General features: G+C 35.9%; 1 protein-coding gene across 1 annotated transcript in view; it reads right to left on the bottom strand.

The window, feature by feature from the left end:
• Positions 1-20,805, bottom strand: part of LOC132685821 (complement receptor type 1) — a 150,599-nt gene that overhangs the window by 6,406 nt on the left and 123,388 nt on the right. The window contains 10 exon segments of the mRNA XM_081791836.1: positions 34-207; positions 2,087-2,296; positions 2,749-2,931; positions 4,797-4,970; positions 7,486-7,668; positions 7,776-7,958; positions 9,018-9,194; positions 10,607-10,780; positions 10,996-11,002; positions 12,346-12,533. Coding sequence (XP_081647962.1) covers positions 34-207; positions 2,087-2,296; positions 2,749-2,931; positions 4,797-4,970; positions 7,486-7,668; positions 7,776-7,958; positions 9,018-9,194; positions 10,607-10,780; positions 10,996-11,002; positions 12,346-12,533 — 1,653 coding nt within the window.

Genomic DNA, 20,805 nt, shown 5'->3' on the forward strand with positions numbered 1-20,805 from the left:
TGTATCACAGGAGGTCTAATGTATACACTATACTTTTGCATTCTGGTGGATGGGACCATTTTCCTCCTAAACATCTTATGAATGCAGGTCCATTAATCTCAAAACCTTTGGTGCATTTGTATGTTACTTCTTCCCCATATTGGTAACTGTCTGATACGTGAGATAGAATACCATGTGGAATCAAGTGTGGTGGCTCACAAGAAAGTCCTAAAAAAAGAAAGAGACAAAGAAAGAATGACTCCATGTTTTACTAAAACTGAAACTTAATTTTATGTATTGGTTGCCATATTTGGCAGTTTTATTTGAAAAAAATGATAACACAGGATCTGCAATTATATCACGGAGATGGTGTGCAAATGCTTCCCAAAACCATCATTCTGATGTATCCAGTTGACAACCTGAGTAGGAATTTGAAACTAAACATGTCAGTACATTATCAGCCATAGCGACTTCTTTCTAGATTGGTTTCCTGAGGCAAGGGAAACAAAAGCAAAAATAAAGTATTGGGATTACATCAAAATAAAACACTCGTGTACAGTGAAGGGAACAATCAACAAAATTAAAGACAAGCTACAGAAAGGGAGAAGATATTTGTGAATGATGTACCTGATAAAGCGTTAGTAACCAAAATATATAAAGACCTTATAAGACTCAACACCCCCAAACCGTAACCCAGTTAAAAATGGGCAGAAGGCAAGAACAGACATAGATCCAAAGAAGACATACAGACAGCCAACAGACACATAAAGAGATGCTCAACATCACTGATCATCAGGGAGATGCAATTCAAAACTACAACGGGATATCACCTCACACCTGTCAGATAGGCTAAAATCAACACACAAGAAACAACAGGTGTTGGCAAAGATGTGGAGAAAGGGAAACCCTCCTGCAGTGTTGGTGTGGGAATGCAAACTTGTGCAGCCACTCTGGAAAACAGGGTGAAGATTCCTCAAAAAGTTAAACGTAGAACTACCCTATGATCCAGCAATTGCACTACTAGATATTTACCCAAAGAATACAAAAATACTACTTCAAAGGGACTCATGTGCCTTGATGTTTATAGCAGCATTATTTCCAATAGCCCAGATATGGAAGCAGCCCAAGTGTCCACTGATAGATGAATGAATAAAGAAGAGGGGGTACAAATACACAACGGAATATTACTCAGTCACAAAAGAAAGAAATCTTGCCATTTGCAATGACACAGACGGAGCTACAGAATATAATGCTAAGCGAAATGAGTCAGAGAAAGATAAATAACATATGATTTCACTTATATGTGGCAGTTAAGAAACAAAACAAATGAGCAAAGGGGGGTGGTGGGGGGAAGAGGGAGAGAGGCAAACCGAGAAACAGACTCTTAATTATAGAGAACAATGTGACGGTTACCAGAAGGGAGGTGGGTGGGAGGATGGGTTTAGCAGGTGATGGGGATTAAGGAGGGCACTTGTGATGAGCACCGAGTGTTGTATGGAAGTGTTGAATCACCATATCCTACAACTGAAACTAATATTACACTGCATGTTATCTACCTGGAATTTAAACTAAAACTTAAATGATAAAAATAAAAAAATAAAAATGTCAATATATTTATGAAAGACACTATCAGTGTTTCTCAAACTAATAGTGAATAATAAAAAGAAGAGCATTGAGAATTAATCATCTTATGTACCATGTGTTGTAAGAACTCACATGACATTATAGGAAAAACAAAAGAAATTTATAAAAACTCATGGCAAAGCAATCAGTACAAGTTCCATATATAAATGGGTAGGAATATGAATAGGCGGTATGTATACGGACAGAGAGGTTTAGTTGTACTACACATCTAGGTTTCATTAAACAATTGCCAGAATTCAAAGTGAGTCTGTAATGAGTCAATGAAATTACCACAAAGAGGATAGATTTGATTGTGCAAAAATTGCTGTTAAGGTACATGAATATATAAATGATTTTAGATATTTAGCTATAAATGAGTTTGTATATTTAGAAATCTAAAGGATTCTTTCTCACGAATTTGACAATTGATAATGCTTAATGGATTATATCGAAAATAGAATTGTGGTTTGCATACTGTCCTCACCTACACACCGAGGTGGAGAACTCCATTTTCCCATGTGGCACGTTATCTCATCTTTTCCAGATATCCTGAAACCATCCTCGCAAATGTAATTTAATTTGGTGCCATGTACATAAACCTCAGGTTTCAATGTTTCGTCCATCTCTTCTGAAAATTGAGATGATTTAATGGTTCCATGTTCTATCTGAGGTGGTTGAGGACATGGGCTTTTTTCTGTATAAACAACAGAGATCAATGTTTAAATTGAAAAATGTAATCAAATACTAGGTGAGGTTTTAAAATAAGGATAGTCTGAAAAATTAAATTACTGAAAAACTAAAAAACATCTGAAATTTGCAAGCTTATGTCTCCATCAAATCTACAGTAGTATCTCCTTGTTCACTCCGCCCCCACATTCTTGTCCTGTTCATCATGAGTGAAATTTTCTATGGTATTTACAAACAAATTTTCTATGGTATTTACACAGTAACCCAAAGTTTTTGTCGTTTCTTTCATAGAAGTGAAAGAATGCCGATTGATTTGTATACTTAGATTGCAATTTACTGTTTCAAGATAAAGTGAAATAGATAGACAGAAAGGCCCTTATCTTGTTCATTTACACAAAGCACAGGGGAGTATTAACCTCATTTGAAAGAATGTTACAAAGCAAGTTATGCATTACTGACCAACGCAGTGTGGTATTGACTGCCATCTTCCATCCTTGCACACGATTTCCTCTGCATCCTGAATTATATAATTGTCTTGACAGACAACAGATACTTTTTCTCCATCCTGATAATTTACCGTCGTTGCCATATTGTGAGCATTGGGAATCTGAGGTGGAGGTGGGCATGACTGCATTTGTACTTCTACAAATATGAAAATTAGATTTCGTGATGAAAATCACAAGTTAAAAATACTAAAGAGAAAGCCCAATAATAATGTATCATAAACGATCAAATAATAAGGTTATGCTTAAATATGTGATGCTCTTCAGCTTGTAGAGCCCTTTAATACATCACACGTGGTCTTAATGGTAGTATCTTCTTTTATTCCTTCTGTGATAAATCGTGCATAATTTATGTAAAACTTCTTTTAATTATTTCTAACCATTACGATGTACTAACTGAATCATCCACTCAGTAACAGGCACTAAGTAAATACTGATATTAGGATCTTTTTACAGCTATCTATAATCAAATGTATTGTGATTGCATTAAAACCCTTATAAGATGTGGAATGGAAAATAATTAGCCACAAGAAGAATTACACGTAATCAATTATATGATACAGGTTCCTGGCCAAGACATGAATTAGATATGGTCACTAGTGATTAACAGTGTGTCGTTTGAAGTTCAAAACTCTCTGGAGATACTGTTGACTAGGTTGCCGACACTGTTTAGAGATACACAGATGATGAAATGCACCCTGTTTAACGGATTAGACAGCCTGACTTTACTTCTATGACCAGCAAGGTATACAAGATTCCCTTGCAAACTTGAGTTTGAGCTCCCATAAAGCAGAGATACCTCACATGTATCGTGGCGGTTCATAACCTGGAGACAAAGATGTCCTGTTCCACTGAGGGAAGACTCTGGACGGCTAACCCTGGAGGCTTTTGGACCTCTCTATGATACCTACGTTTTGCTTTCTCCTGCCATGCGTTTATTTCATTAAAGACCTTATGTGACTGTACTTTGGGAAGTCTCCTGAGTCCTTCCAATTATCTGACACTTTGTATTCAATTCAGAGAAATTGTTGACGGAATAGAATTCATTCATGCTGACTAATATGGTCATATTTTCTATCTTTAGACAGATGCAGGAGTATTTTATATTTAATCAAAAGTTTTTTTCTTATTTCTGTTTTCATTATCTTGGCATATTTTTTCAATGTATTCTCAAGGATTTATTCTCTTCTATATCTGCTTGTTTAAGCATTTTTGTCCTAATAATCTTAATTTCTACTTCCTCTTGATACATTTTACCAGAGGTTGGTCTGGCAACTAAATCTCTGGCAGGTGCCATGTCTGCACTTTCCCTCTACCTTGATGGCACCAGTGGGTGCACTCCAGCCCAGGGCTCTCCTGTGGCTTCATCAAAGCCGGCGAGCGGGCCCCAGCCCTGCATTCTGCTGCCTCGCTAAAGCTGGCCAGCATGCTCAGCCCACAGAGGCACACTCCTTGATCCCCAGGCTCTAGTGGCCAGAGGGGCTTGCATTTCTGGGGCCTGCAACACACTACAACAATCTGAGAGATAACTCTTGGTGGGCCACTACCTCCGGGGCACTACAAAGCAGCCTGAAACACAGCCCAGACTTTCTGGGGAAAAAGCCTAATTATCTGTCTTAGACCGGTAGCCTGAGGGGTGGACTTGAGACATGCCACACATCTGGGGGCCACCGAGGTGCCCTCAGGGAAGGTGGACCAGGGGATGCCATCTTTGTGCTCTCCTCAGCCTCAAAGAAAACCAAATCACTATTTCTTAAAGATACCTGACCGGGTGTTAATCTGAGGCCATCAAGTTTCTGGGTGGGTTGTTTTATAGGGGACTGAAGCACTGATGCACTTAATATCTAGAAATGATGTTGTGGTTAGTTTCTAAATTCCCTTCCGGCTTCAAAGTTATTTGTAATAATAAATAGCTAAACATGTTTAAAAGATGCCCAAATACTGCTTTGGCAAGTTCGGAAGAAATAGAATAAGATTTTGAAAGTACTATAAACAAGAGCTTACCTGTGCAGGTTAGTTCAGGATCCCATCTTCCATTTATGCACGTTGAGTGCTTCTGTTCTAATTTTCCTCTACATTTGTAACTTATGTTCTCATTATGATCAAATTCGATCTCATATAATGGATTTGGCTCACGGTTAGTTAAGCTGTATTTACACTTCTGAAGTTCATCTGTTGCTAGAAAATGAAAATATTGCCTTGAAAAGACTACTTATAAGAATCAAAGCAGTTAATGCAGAACAATAGCTTAGACTCAATAGTATATCGAAATTAGAATTTATGCCCGTAAGTCCCACCAACCAAGCCATTCCTGATCATATTGCATGTGATGGGCTATTTATTATGTCTGAACATAAGTCCCGTGTCCAGGCTTTGAAATTTCAGAGAAAATGTCTGCCATAAATACAGCCTGGATGTTGGGGATTAGAAAGGCATTAAGAGGCTCACTTTTTTGGATGATTTACACACTAAACAGTCATCACCTGGTTAAATTTGGTCTCCTATTTATCTGTGGAAATAGAATATATGAAGCTGATAGTTTAAATATCAGAAAATATTTTTGTTTCAGAAAAATGAATATATTTTTTCACTTAGGGTAATTTTTAAAAAAAATTTTTTTAATGTTTATTTAATTTTGAGACAGGGAGAGACAGCATGAACGGGGGAGGGTCAGAGAGAGAGTGAGACACAGAATCTGAAACAGGCTCCAGGCTCTGAGATGTCAGCAGAGAGCCTGACGCGGGGCTTGAACTCACTGACCGTGAGTTCATGACCTGAACCAAAGTCGGATGCTTAACCGACTGAGCCACCCAGGTGCCCCTTCACTTAGGGTAATTTAATAAACACATCTAAGATGTATTATGTAAAATGTGAACACTTAAGCAGATCTTTTGCATGATCACTAAAATGGGACAAATACTTGGACTAAGAAATTGGGTGCTTCAAGTCACAAACTGTTTACTGTATATACTCTTCCAATCTTTGAAATACTATTTTATACATCAGGTCAACCTATAATTCAATAATATTGTAAGAGTCAATTTTGTTGACTCTAATACGAGTATAACAACTTTTTATACAACTACATACTTCAAAAATTCAATGCAGCCTGGAGTACTCTGCCAAGTTGATAAAATATCAATTGATGTAGGTCTTTGGATTTTTTAATAAGTGCCCAAAGAAGTAATGATTTTGTAATACAATAAAAAATAATACAAAGGGGAATAATTCAAAACACACTAGAGGCTGAAAATAAATTCTGGTTTTAGGGCTTGTCCTCAGTGTTGAGGAAGAGAAAACAAGGTTTTCTGCAGGTGATAGTAACTCACCCATAGTCAAAAGGAGTGGTAGTGGGTGTTGTCATGGTCCTATGATTGACTGGTTTCTGAAAGAAGTTCCTTGATTCTTACGAGAAAATAAACATTTTGAGAAGAGTGAAAAGCTAGACTAGCTAGAGGTACAAAATCAACACTGAGAGGAGAAAATTGGAGTAAGGTCTATGATAGTTAAAAGTGGATTATGGTAAACTTGAAGATAGGTCGAAGATTAACCTTGGAAAGGCAAATCTGAGATCTAAAAAGACTAATAAATGAAATAGATGTTTTAGTATAAGAGTGAAAAGTTGAGAGTTTTCATGCCTGTTACAACCTTGGGTTTTCCCCCATATAAAATGAGGGGAAATCGTTTGTGGAGATAGAAGAGGACAAAGATGAAATTTGGTCTTGAAGGACTGGCAATACTTCTCATGGGAATGTGTCTAGCAAAAACGTAAGGATTAAAAAGCAACAAAACCTAATGGTTCATTCAACAAACTCCTATTTCATGTCTGCTGTGTGTTCACCAGTCCTTTGTATATTGGGAATGCATCGTGAACAAAACAGGTGTCAATCTCTGCTCTCATGGAACATGAGCCTAAGCCCTACCTTCTCCTTGGAACAATTAATGCCTAGACATCTGGTGAATAAGTAAGATTGGACATCCAGGACTCTCTTCGAATGTAGGACCCAAGAAAACTGTAGGAAAGAACTCATTCCAAGGGAAAAAGGAAAAGGGCCCCCAATATTTTCCCAGCTAGTCATCAAAGACTTGGTCATCCAAAGGTCAGGATGATGCACGTACATCAACCAGAGTGAAGTCCAACAATCAGGTTTGTTTCCTGGCCCCACCCTGACTGCCTCCTTTGACTGCCTTATACTGCGAACCCAGAGGGTCTGCAGCTCACCCACCCTTTGGCACATTAAATGCTTGCTGCCGCATTTGAAACAGACTGGGAAATCCTTAGAAGCTTTGAGAGAGGCAAGATTCCTATAGGGATGTAGCAAGTGGGCACTTTCTTGACACTGTCTGTTTTCCAGGGCCTGAAAACAAGAGTGCCGCGTAAAACGAAAATGGGATTTATGCAAATATGCTTCTATTTTCCTGGCGATTAATACTCAGATTTAAATCATATGAGTAACTGTAAGTAAAATTTAGTTTCACACTTAAAAAGCATGTTAATTTCAGGGACAGAAAGGGTGATCAGACTCTCTTGCTAGTTTATATTTTTCCTTTGTAGATGATAAGCAATCATTATAATTTAAGACCTGACATTTTCAAGCATATATCTAAATGTCAAAACTATGTTTGCAGATACAGTTTGTACAATAAAAATATTACATTTCATTGACCGTCTATTTGAGAAGTGTCTTCTCACCAATGCACTGAGGAAGTTGGGTCCACGATCCACTTATACATGTAATTGATTTCTGTCCAATCATTGTGAATCCTTCTCTGCAATTGAACTCCACTGAATCTCCATGGTGATAGGGAGGGTTAGAAGTCTGAACAGCGTAGCCATAATTAAGTTCTGGTATATCTCCACATGTAGTCTCCACCTCTGTGAAAATTTCAGAAAAATATGTTTACTTATAAAATATAATTTATGTGTTTCTATAAATATAAAAGGTTGGTTTATTTTAAATATGAATATATTTTATACATTACCAATACAAATAGGCAAGTCTGTCCACCGTCCATCAACACACTGAATTTTATTAAAACCCTTCATCAGAAATCTAGGATTGCACACATATTCCACCAAATCGTTGTGTTCGTAGTTTTCTTTCTGTGTTTCTTTAACTTTCCCGTTAAGGAGTTGAGGAGGTGGAGAACACTCTTTTGTTTGCTCTACAGGAGAAATAATGTGTAAATAATGATCAAATTACCTATTTCACAACTTAAAAAACAATAAAATGGAGAGTTTTTTCTTTAATTAATTTATATTATTTATAATGTACTTTATTATAGCCTTCTTAAGCAATGAAAAACAAATAGTGCTTAAACAAGAAACATGTTTCCCAGTTCTTTTTTCAAAATTATTATTTTAGAAAGAGAGATAGAGGATAAGAAGGGAGAGGAGAAAGAGACAGAGTGAGAATCTTAAGCAGGCTCTATATGTTCAGCATGGAACCCGACATGGGGCTCGAATCCATGACCCAGGGATCATGACCTGAGCTGAAATCAGGATTCAGATGCTCAACCAACTGAGCCACCCAGGCACCGCAACCCAGTACTGTTAATTACACTGAACTAGTATATTGGAAGTATACTGAAACCCAGAACACATGTTTAATAATCTAGATATTCTAAAGATGTATGCAAACCAATTAATAAATATGGTCACGTAAATGTTAACAATATTCATATGCCATGGAAAAAGTTTATCAAAACTGTTTGAAAAAAAAGTCATCATTTGAGGCTAGCATTTTATCAACATATTTTAACTTTGGTTAAGACATACATGTGATTGAATGGACTGAATTAACTATACATTACTTGAATATTGTTTAGACACTCGATGAAGGTTGAGGGAAGGCCCATGCCATACCAAGTGTCCAGTATTAACAGTGGAATTGTAGTCAAAAGGAAAAGTAACAAACATTAAGGCATAACACATGTATCTATGGCTATTACCACTACATACATCATACTCTGGTTTCTCTTCACATCGTGTAAATCGTTGGCCTTTTACCACTACATATTTCAAGAAACAAGTGGAGATTAATTTCTTAAATAAGAAAATCTGAGATATCTACTACCCAACACATGTCCTGGCTTAATGAATTAGATTACAGACACACACACTTGAAGCCAACAGAAAATTAAGCGTGAGAGAAACAAAAACATAAAAATGTTGGTTTCAAAAATCCTATTTCTTGTTGTAGCAATTAGAAGATAAATATTCACCTTTACACGTTGGAAGATTAGGGGACCATCCAAAGTCGTAACACTGAACTGAATCTGGTCCAACTCTTTTAAGTCTTTGTCTGCAGAAGAATTTCAACACATCTCCGACTCTATATTTGTCTTTTTTGGGCTGAGTATTTAAGTTATCTTCTATTTCAGGAATCTTGCATTCTATTTCTATAAAAATGTTCAAATAATTTGGTGAGAATATAAAATTAATCATTGGCAAAGTAAATTTTATATGTGTCGTATAAAAATGAGGTGCTGGGTACTGCTTATACAGAGGAGCCACAGAAAATTTTACATATTAGGTTTTCTACGCCCTCTAAATTCATAGGGGACCCTGAGAAATATTAAGGCATTGAAGAGCAACATATGTACCCTGAAAATGTATTTGGAAGGTCAACTTGCTTACACTGGATCTGATTTTATAATTGACATTTATAAAATAAATGCTATATTATTTTGTACTCCCAAAACAGAAACATATTCTTTCACATTAAAAAAAAAAAACCCTGATGCTACATTTTTAAAATTGCACTAAATAAGATTAGGATTTTGTTTAATGTAAATATAATTGGACAACCAGAACACACAGGAGACATTTCTAACAGTTTCTAAGAAACTATTAAAATAGCTTAATTTATATTGATTATATTATATTAGTACAGAAACCAAACTGAAAAATGAAACAAAATAAGGAACCATGTTCAAAGACAAATAGTTAGGCATATTCTAGGCATCCTCAGTATTTATGTAATACCCAATTATCTATTCTTATTAAACCTTTATACTATCTATTAAGAAATTATTGATTATTCTGATTCAATTTACGAATGTGTAAAATTATCCCTTCAAATTTGTCAAGTTTGTGACATTCGTGACATTCCCAAATAAAAATAAGCTAAATTCCTAAAATAAAGAGCTTCTCTCAGGGTCTGCAGAAATTAACACTCAAGGCAGAAGGTGTAAAAGCAGAAACTCAGGAGCAAAATAGCTGAGGAAATTGTAAGAAACTACAATTTTGGTTTTCTTATAGCATACACTCAAAGAACCCAGTTTTAAATAATATGATAGCCTGCATTTAGAATAACAAACAAAATTATTCTTTGTTTATAAACCTATCATGTATATGGCCCATAGGAAACACTGTGTTAAAGAGAGATAATGGTCCTTGGGCTTTCAAACACCCTCTTCTCCCAGGTTACAGTAAATCAGAAGAAGACACCTTGATTTTAATCATGACTTCTTAAAACTTAATTAATTACTTATTTTTAGATGATTATTTGTTTTTGAGAGAGAGAGAGACAGAGTGTGAGTGGGAGGGGTGGAGAGAGAGAATGAGACACAGAATCTGAAGCAGGCTTCAGGCTCTGAACTGTCAGCATAGAGCCCCACATGGGGCTTACACCTGAGAACTGTGAGATCAGGACCTGAGCCAAAGTCTGAGGTTCAACCCACTGAGCGACCCAGGTGCCCCCAAAATGACTTTAAATAATGCAAATTTGTTCAAATTGGGATATCTTAAACACGTTTTGTTAATTTTGTTAGTCCTGAAAAAAAAAAATACCTGGAAAAATGGTACTTACCATAACATACTGGTTTATGAGACCAACCATCGTTACCACACACTATTGAACCTGCGCGCCCATCTTGGCTTTTGTATCCATCGTGGCATTCATAGTCCAACTTGTCATTGAGTTTAAACCACGTGCCACTGCTTTTGGCTTTGGCATTCTCAAATACTGGCATGTCACAAGATTCTAATGCATAACAGAATTGAAGATTTCAATTCTAATATTATTTAATGGACGATGTAATTAAGTCTCATCCCAAGGAGGTAAAAAAAACCTTGATCAATTAGCTTGTGCTAGTAAATTCAGTATCATATTAAATTAAGGATACCAGTGATAAATCATTGTCTTCAAAGTTACTCGAAATGAAAAAATATGTTTCTACACAGCATTTTCCTTGTCACTTAAACACTCTGAAAAAATTTTTCTACGAACACTTTTCTCAATCAGTTATACTTATGTGTTTATGCCATGCTTGTAATCAAATAGGCCATTACAGGTGCATCATATTTTAACTAGCAGAGAGGAATAGGATTTGGTGAACTAAGATGCCACATTCACTAGCAAGGTGACAAATATTCCAGACAAAACTGGATCAGTTGAATACGATTGGTTTTCAAAAATGCAAGTAAATTTTTAAACATTCTATAAAACTCTACTTTAAAACATCATAATTTCTAAAGCTCACATGCTGATTTTCTTCCCCAAATATTTTCCTAATGGCTGTTCATTTTTCTAAACTTACCAAGATTGAATGGAGAGATAACTATTTTTATTATTAGTTATAAGACAGTAAAATGTTAAAAGTTTTAATTTTTGCTACAGTGTGTTCATAAAGATTAGGTAACTCATCTCAAATTTTATGCTGTGTTACGGAGCCAGCTACCTTAAAGCTTTAAAAAACAAAGCAAAACTATACTAGTGAAGAGAGACAGTGTGTTTCTCTTCCATAGTAAGTATTACAATGGATAACTAACATTCAGTATAAAATGACTTTATATGGGAGCCACTTTTATCATTTTTTTTTGTGGCTAGTGCCCATAGTAAGCATGGAAATTGAAAAAAATAAGGAAATGAAAATAGTACAAATGGATATTCAAATATCCACTTCCTTTAAAGTGAATATGTAAATATCGGTTCAAAACTATCAGTGTGTAGCTTTGGAGTATAAGATAAACTGAGGAAACTGTTCATAGAAATCTTCATAAACATCCAGGGACAGGGAAATGTTTCAACACAGCTGTATTTGGCACCATCTAGCAGTATTCCTTCTCCACTAACTAGATGTTTATGAACATTTTCTAAAGGAGAGGATTTTTAAAGTGGGCTACCCTGGAATGTCAACCATAAACTCCATACTTTAATTAAAATTCTGCACTATGGACCCACATCTTCACTTACAAACATTACTTTCATGTCTAGAAACAAAGATTCTGTCATCAAAGTCTGATCACCTAAAAGCAGGAATAGGCACAAATATATTTTGCCAGCCAAAAGTAAGTGAGTTTCCGGGAGAATACACATAAGGCTCCCTGACTCGTTTCCAAATCACAGGATGTTTTAAAGTGGAAAATAACGTAAACTGAAAGATGTCCTGCTACTACACTGTATAAGTGATTACTCTTAAAAGGCAAAAAATTACATCTTTTTTCATTTATCTTTTCAAATGGGAATCATGTCAGCCGCTCCTCCCAGAAAAGAATTAACTTAGAGTAAACTTTTGTTCAATAGCCATCAGCATAATGAATAGGAACATAATAAATTCATGTGGGTTGAGGTGACCATCCACTTTTCAGACATGTAACCTGTCCTGAAGTTTTACCATCTGGTGTTACATATCCTGGTTTACACTGATACTGTGTTTCTTTATTTAAGGAATATGTAGGTTCATATTCAGAAAAAAATCCATTTTCAATTGATATCTCTGATTTTGAACATGTTTCTGAAAGGCAGAAAGTATAAGGAAAAGAGAAGCATATAAATAAACATTTTTATAAAGATTCACTGTAACAACACAAAAATAAGGAGTCATTTACAAATGAAAACCGGGAAAAATCTGAATCATCCAAATTCCTGGGACAGAAAAAGTAAGCGACAAAGATACTAAATCAAAATAGTTCATTATTTTTTTCTTTTTGGAATGAAGCGACATTTAGAATACCCAGAATCCCTACTAGGAAATTATTATGAATCTGTTTGTCTAATGGATCTGGAATCCTGCAGTGTGTCAGAGGTGTACCGGCAATAGGTCCTTTCCAGGCACTTGTTTTAAATATTGCCAACGCGGGGTCTCCTAAGCAACTCCAGTACTCAATTGGGGTATCTGAGATCAGGTGACGATCTCAGAGAAACTGCCACCATAGCTACCACAACTCTGAGAATCTGCAATGTTTGTCATCATAATTGGGTGCTTAAAACCATATGGATACGTGGAGCTCAATGAGTATGACACAGATCAGCACGTTCCTTCATGTTCTGAGACCAAAATGATGATTCCTCAAATTATGTGTAACGTGACTTGAAACAATAAACAAGACTTCTGTCATTTACAAAGTCTTCACAAAGTTCAGCTTTAGTTTTTAAATAACCCATGGATAAAGAAGAAATCAAAAGAGAAAATATGAGCTATATATTTTTTCATAATTGGTAATTTTATTCCTTCACTTGGGGTGCCTAGTACACTGGAAATGGGATACTAGGAATATTAAACACTCAGGATAAGGAGTAAAGTATATAATCTTATTTATTTATTAAAATTTTTTTTAAGTTTATTTTATTTTTTTTTAACGTTTATTTACTTTTGAGACGGAGAGAAACAGGGCATGAACGGGGGAGGGTCAGAGAGAGAGAGGGAGACACAGAATCTGAAACAGGCTACAGGCTCTGAGCTGTCAGCACAGATCCGACGCGGGGCTCGAACTCACGAGTCGTGAGATCATAACCTGAGCCGAAGTCGGACGCTTAACCGACTGAGCCACCCAGGCGCCCCTTAAGTTTATTTTTGAGAGAGACAGGGAGACAGAGTGTGAGTGGGGGAGAGTCAGAGAGAGGGAGACACAGAATCTGATGCACGTTCCAGGCTCTGGGCTGTCAGCACAGAGACAAATGTGGGACTTGAACTCCCATACCATGAGATCATGACCTGAGCCAAAGTTGGATGCTTAATCACTGAGCAACCCAGATGCCCCTGTAATCTTTTTTTTAAACATTAAATCTTTTGAATTGAGTTATAAGAAAAATATTTTACATGAAAGTTTGTGAGATGATAATAACATAGTCTGAGAGAGAAATTTTACTGTTATATACATATAATAGAAAAGAATACAGAATGAAAATCAATCATCAGAAAAAGAAAAGCAAACAAAACCCAACATACATATAAATTTGAAAAAACATAATAGTGTTAGTGAGATGATGGAATAGGGTGTTTTGTTTACACATTATTTGATTTATTTCTGTTCTAATCTTTAGTATTTCCTCCCTTCTTCTAAATTTGGGCTTAGTTTGCTCTTTTTCTAGTTCCATGAGCTATAAACTTAGGTTGTTTATATACAATCTGCTATGTTAAGCTAAATTTTTTATGTTTATTTATTTTGAGAGAGAGAGAGCACAGACACACACACACACACACAAGTGCACACGTGCAAGCAAGGAAGAGAGAGTGGGGGAGAGAGAGGGAGAGAGAGAGAGGGGGAGAGAGAGAGAGAGAGAGAGAGAGAGAGAGAGAGAGAGAGAGACCCAAGCAGGCTCTGTGCTGTCAGCACAGAGTCCTACTGCGATGCTTGATCTCAAGAAACCAATCATGAGATCTTGATCTGAGTCAAAATCAAGAGTTGAACACATAACTAACTGATGGAGCCACCCAGGCGCCCTGATCTTCTTTGTTAATGTAGACATTTATCATTAAAAATTTCCCTCTTTGCACGGCTTTTGCAACATCTCTGAATTTTGTTACACTGTTTTTGTTTTTATTTGTCTCAAAATATTTTTAAAAATTCTCTTGCTCTTTCCTCTTTGACCCTATTGTTGCTTGAGAGTGTATTTTCTTTCCACCTATTTGTGAATTTTCCCATTCTAGTTTTACCCCATTGTGACTGAAAAAGATAATGCATACAATCTTTCATGTGCAGTAAATGTACTCTTTTACTGTTAGGTGAAAAATTCCATATAGATCTATTAGGTCCAAAAATGTTTATATTGTGGTTCAGTTCTTCAACTTCTTTCTTGCCTTTCTGTGTTGTATTTATTGTTCCAAGGGAGGTATTAAAGTCTCCTAATATTACTGTATTGCTGTCAATTTCTCCTCTTCACATCTGTCCATATTGCTTTATATATTTATGAATTCCAATGTTGGTTCCACGTCTGTTGAAAATTGTTACCATTTTCCTGATGAATGGACTCATTATTATTATATAACGATCTTCTTCATCTCTAGAGACAGTTTTAGATTCAGTTGTTGTTGTTTTTTTTCTCATAGAAGTATAATCACTCCATCATTCTTTGGTTGCCATTTGCATGAAATATCTTCTTCCATTCCTTCACTTTAGCCTATTGTGTCTTTAAATCTAAAGTGATTTCTTGGTTATTTTATTTTAAATCATTCAGGTACTCTATTCCTTTTAATAGGTAAATTTAAATCTAAGGAATTATTGGTAAGTGAACACTTACTATTAACATGTGGCTAATTGTCTTCTGTTTTGCATCTGTTTTTCTCAATTTGCTCCTCTTTTGATGACTTCCTTTGTTATTTGATTATAGTTTACAGTTATTTACTTTGATTCTTATTATGCAGTACATTAGATCTCCGGAATTATTTATCTTATAACTGAAGGCTTACATGCTTGGACCAGCATCCACACCCACCACTGGTACAGAACTTGCATTCCACATTCTGCTTCTATGAATTTGATGTTTTCTTTTTTCTTTTTTGATTTCATATAGAAGTTTTATCATGAAGTATTTGCTATCTCTGGCTTATTACACTTAATGTATTGTCCTCTAGGTTCAACCATGTTTTTGTGAATATCAAGATTTTCTTCTTTCTCATGGGTGAATAATATTCTATTGTCTGTGTGTGTGTGTGTGTGTATACATACATATATATATATACATACTGATGCTTAACCAACTGAGCCACCCAGGAGCCATGTTTCCTCAGTCTTGAATGTCTTCATACCTGGCATCCTTATTTCCATGACTCCCATCCAAACTTCAAAGCCTACCCAAGATGCCATCGTGACCCTGACAGATTTGGCTCTCTTCATTCCACCTCTTACAAACAAACTCCCCAACCTGATCCCACTCCAGACTCTCATTCCAACTTGGATTTCTTGCCTCCTCTAAATGATCCTGTAGTCTCTCTTTTGCTTGTCTCCATTAACAATGCTTTATACAGTAAAATACAATATGCTGATGAAATACAATAATCATTCCTTTTGTTTTCCCCACTAAATCGCCTTTTGGTAATGCTAGTCCTAATGCCTGGCACTTAGCAGGCACTTAGCAGTCACTTAAAAAGTGACCATTGGATGGGCAAATAAATGAATGAAAGAAGGGATGAATATGAAGCTCTTTCAGAACCTTTCCATTATATCTGCAGATTGCAGGCAACCCATGGGAAGAGCACAGTAGATGGTAACCAATGTAAAAGGTAAGACATGAGAACACATGTGCAGTGATCTCAAAGCTCTATTGCATGAACCCAAGAAACTCTATCTGTAACTCCATTGTACCTCTGTCTAAGTGTCTTAATTTTGAATTTATGCCATAATTTTGAAGTCAGGAAGCATTTTAAATTTGTTCAAAAAGGCTTTGGGGAGCCTTTGAAGGAACAATTCTATAAGCACTTTCCTATCTATTACATTTTTGGTCAACATGGTTTGAGAAACTTGGCTCTCTCAGTTAAAACGTCCAAACACAGAGGAGTGCTCTGTCAAACCTATTTAACCCGTTTGTTATTTTTGTGATTTTTTCCCCCTAAAATGTAGCACATTTTACCCCAAATATATCATCTCTTGTTTATGCACCATATTCTGAAACTAGTTAAAGTTGTTAAGATATGGGTAAAGTGCACATCAGCTAAGTGAGCACAGGATAGACTGGTTGGGAAAAACTCACATCCTGGGGAGGTAGGAATGGTGTCTGGGGTGAGGGGGAGGCATAATTGGGAAGAAAGGAAAGTGCAAAGGTTGTAGAACAATCAGGGATTGGGCAAAGAAAAGTGGATCGACGTAGCCTTGGCCAGTAGCCCTAGCAATCAAAGGCCAAAGAGAATTTACGTGTCATTGGGGGACACACTTATTTTCAGCTAAGAACAATTTCAACAAAACTTGATAAGTGAGTTGTAGTTTAACATTATGTGCAGGCAGAAAAGTAGCATATGCATTCTCCATTATGTCTACATTAAAAATAAACAAGGCTTGCTGTGGCACACCTCTCCCTCCCGTGACACTCCCGGGGCGTCTGCTCTGACCCTTCTCATGGCGCTCACTGTCACGCTTCGCCCATCAGATCTCCCCTCCCCAGGGCCACCTCAACTTCCAGAGTTCCTTAGTCCCTTCTTCACCCTCATCATCCATTTCTACCTTTCCGCACTGAAATTGTAATAGAGAACTTTCAGCTTATATGATTCACAGTAAATTGCAGTAAATACTATTGGATTTTACTATTCTAAAGTATTTATTCAGAGTATTTGCTATTCCACATAAATTTCAGTTTTGTTGAATCTAGTAAAATCAATACATTTCTTTTTTTCTTTTTTAAAAAAACATTTTTTTTCTTTTTTTAAAATAGAATTTATTTTTTTAAATGTTCACTTAGTTATTTTGAGAGACAGAGTGCAAACAGCAGAGGAGGAGAGGGGGAGGGGGGAGAAGGCGAGAGGGAGAGTTGGAGACAGAGAGAGAGAGAGAGAGAGAGAGAGAGAGAGAGAGAGAGAAAATCCCAAGCTGGCTCCCAGTTGTCAGCACAGAGCCTGCTGTGGGGCTCAATGCCACAAACTGTGAGATCATGACCTGAGCTAAAAGCAAGAGTCAGATGCCTAACCTACGGAGCCACCCAGGTGCCCCTACTACATTTCAAAGAAGAGAGGATACTGAAGGCAGTTGGGCCACTGCACAACTTTAAATCACACCATATAAGTAAACATCACACAAATACTTCTAAAAACTGGAGTTTGCTTGACAGCAGAAGGCGAATTCCTATTTATCATATTGGCATTGAAACACAGGGTTCAGGATTAAACGCCACTACCTCAAGTTTTCTGGATTACATAAGTATGTATAACATTCATACACATCTTTATAAAATAGTACTTTTAATTAATTTATAAGTAATTCTTACGATTGATAACGTCAATTATTTTTTCCGTTTGAGGGTTAACTCTAAAATTGGAAACCATCTTGTACTTGAAACAATATACAAAAAATTGTTTTACTTTGTTTTCTGATAGAAGAGAACCTCTCTAGCTTTGATCTATATTTTACTCCTGAAAGATTATTTTTGGCCCTTGAAACCTCCACAATTAGGTAACACCCACATCTCTCCAAACAAAATTTTAGTAGGTTTAGTAGGCTTTTAATTTATTCACATTTCTCAGCCAGGAATTTCTGGGCTGTGGCTAATTTCAAAGATTATACTCTTTGTAGACCCGAAGACTAAACGGTCTACATGAAAAGCCGGTCATAATATATTCCGGGAAACAGAAACTACTATGTGGTAAGATTGAGGGACTGTTATTCTAAACTTTGTCCTGTGAATATGACCAGTTCTTAGCGGCCTGTGGTGATTCGTCCAACTGCGATGTTTTACAAGGAAAACAACTAATGTTTCTACACGCCTGGCAATGGCAAAGCAGAGAGCCTATTGCATCGAAAAGGTACTAACTGGTCTCCATGAAACTTGGGCCAATAAATTCTTCCTATGGGCTATCATTCCTCTTTAGAGTGAGGAGGATTTTCTGAGGAATGTTCACTCTGAACAGGACAGAGGCAATTTATGAAATACTAAAACATTAAGACCGGTTGAGTAAAGCAGATTGTGCTGGTGTTCCAAACTGTCTTCTCAGTTCCTCAATTTACCATTCACTATTCAATTTGGTATTTCTCAATATCTCAATTTACTATTTCATATTTATTTCTACATGGGAAATAAAACCAGAGGCAACTATTGAAGGATATATGGATATTTTTAATGAGTAAGGTTACTTTGTTGAGTGAAATTTCTGTTAGGTATGGTAGACTGATGGAATTGGCATTTCAAACCAGTTTTAGAACTTTTTGGCAAACAAGGAATAAATCACAGTTCTACATCTGCTGAAAATTCATGTGATTTTTTTCTACTCACTTGTGCATCATGTGCACTTTTGGGAAAATCATGAGGCTAAAGTATTGCTTTAAATACTTTAAATAGTAATGTTACAGTTTCTCTATTAGGACTTAGCCAGATTTACAGTCAGTCTCACGATAGCGTGTAGAGTGCTAATGCCCAATTCACCAGCAGAAATGGATGCCACATTTAAACACGTTTTGATGAAATAGAAAATACAGGTGAAATGAGTCGGCTGGAATCAATTATGTAAGTAAGGAGTTTACATCAGTATTACTTAATTTGTAATACATGCTTTATAACACCCGATTTTAAAGTTTCAAATTCCGCTTTGTAATCACTGAAACAGTTTAATTAAACTAGGCATCAATTCTTGAGTTTTAAACATGAGCTGGAAAGAAAACAAATCTTCCTTACAGGACAAATGATGTCCACATAAAGCCTAGGCAAACAGTATGTAAATATTGAGACACTGAACATACTCCTGCTAAAGAAAAGACAGAAACACTCGTGTACAGAAAAAGATGTTTGTAATGGTTTGTAGCATTAAGAGTGTTCTGGAACTCTTTGCCAATACAATAATATTTTACATTTGAATACACACTGCAATATTTACATATGCAGTAAATACGATTGTATAGCTAGTTTAAAAGGTGGCTGGATATAAGGTTTCTGAACGAAAAATCAAGCAATAGCATATCAGACTGTGAAACTAAAAACGCTCTGTGTCTCAGAAAAAAAAAAATTAAGCATATTTGAATAAACCTTAAAAAAATAACTGAGGAATATAATTAAAGAGAGATACCTGCCTTCATTTTCTAAATTGAAAGACCATCAATGACAGAGCTTTAGTGTTATTTGTTGGTATATTTCAATGCTTAGAGGCTGACAGGAAGCAAGCATTCAAAAAAACTTGTTGACTTAGTGAAATGTTTTGCAAATTTATGAATGATAGGTAACTCATTTGTTTTAAAAATGTCATTCAAAAAAAGTAAATCAAATAGTATCACACAGTTTCCTATCATGAACTAGAAACCAAATTCCATCCAAAGAAACTTTTTAATCTCTTGAGAAGTAGTGTTCGAATTAAATGTAATTATATGTCTAGAAATCGCCTTACTAATGCCAGAAAATAAAAACTTCTACATTCATATTCACTATTCTCTTAAGAATAGTCTTGAGACTGGTCTTCTAGAATATACCTCAAATACAACCACAGGCAAACACCCATGAGAATATTTGGATGTTATAAACATTGCATATTCATTTTTTTCAAATTTATATGATATATTCATGCCAAAGGTACAAGTAACGCCTGCTTGTCTATCAGACTTTTAAGGCCGTGACAATAACAGTTGTAAATGCTAAAGGGATTCTTCTTTAGAAAGAGTTAACATCTATATCTGAGATAAATCTAGTCATTAGATGATTTGAAGGTTTCTATTGTCTAATTTCTGTTCTGGTTCTATATATGTTCATATGCTTCTTAATACTTTCACAGAAAGCATTTGGGTAAAAATTCTAAGCAAAAAGAGTAAATTATGTTTTATGATAATTACAAGGGAAATGCTTATATTACAGCATTCAAAATATTAAAACTTGTTTTGAATTTTTACATTAAATAAAATTATGACGAATAATCACATCATCTAAATAAGCTGCTTCTATTTTTTGAAACTTAACAATGTCAAAAGCCACTCACACACTAAGCTACAGAACAGTAATTAAATCACAATCTACACCAAATTCCTATTACCACTGTGAAAAGCAGAACAGAAAATGTTTTATAACACAGAAAAGGCTTTCTTTTTTTCACTCTTACCTTCTGCAACACAAACAGTCCACCACATAAGCCAAACAACCTGTGCTGAAAATCTCATTTTGAGGAT

This window comes from Panthera onca, chromosome F1 (genome assembly GCF_046562875.1).
Source record: "Panthera onca isolate mPanOnc1 chromosome F1, mPanOnc1 haplotype 2, whole genome shotgun sequence".
Classification (NCBI taxonomy): Eukaryota; Metazoa; Chordata; class Mammalia; order Carnivora; family Felidae; genus Panthera; species Panthera onca.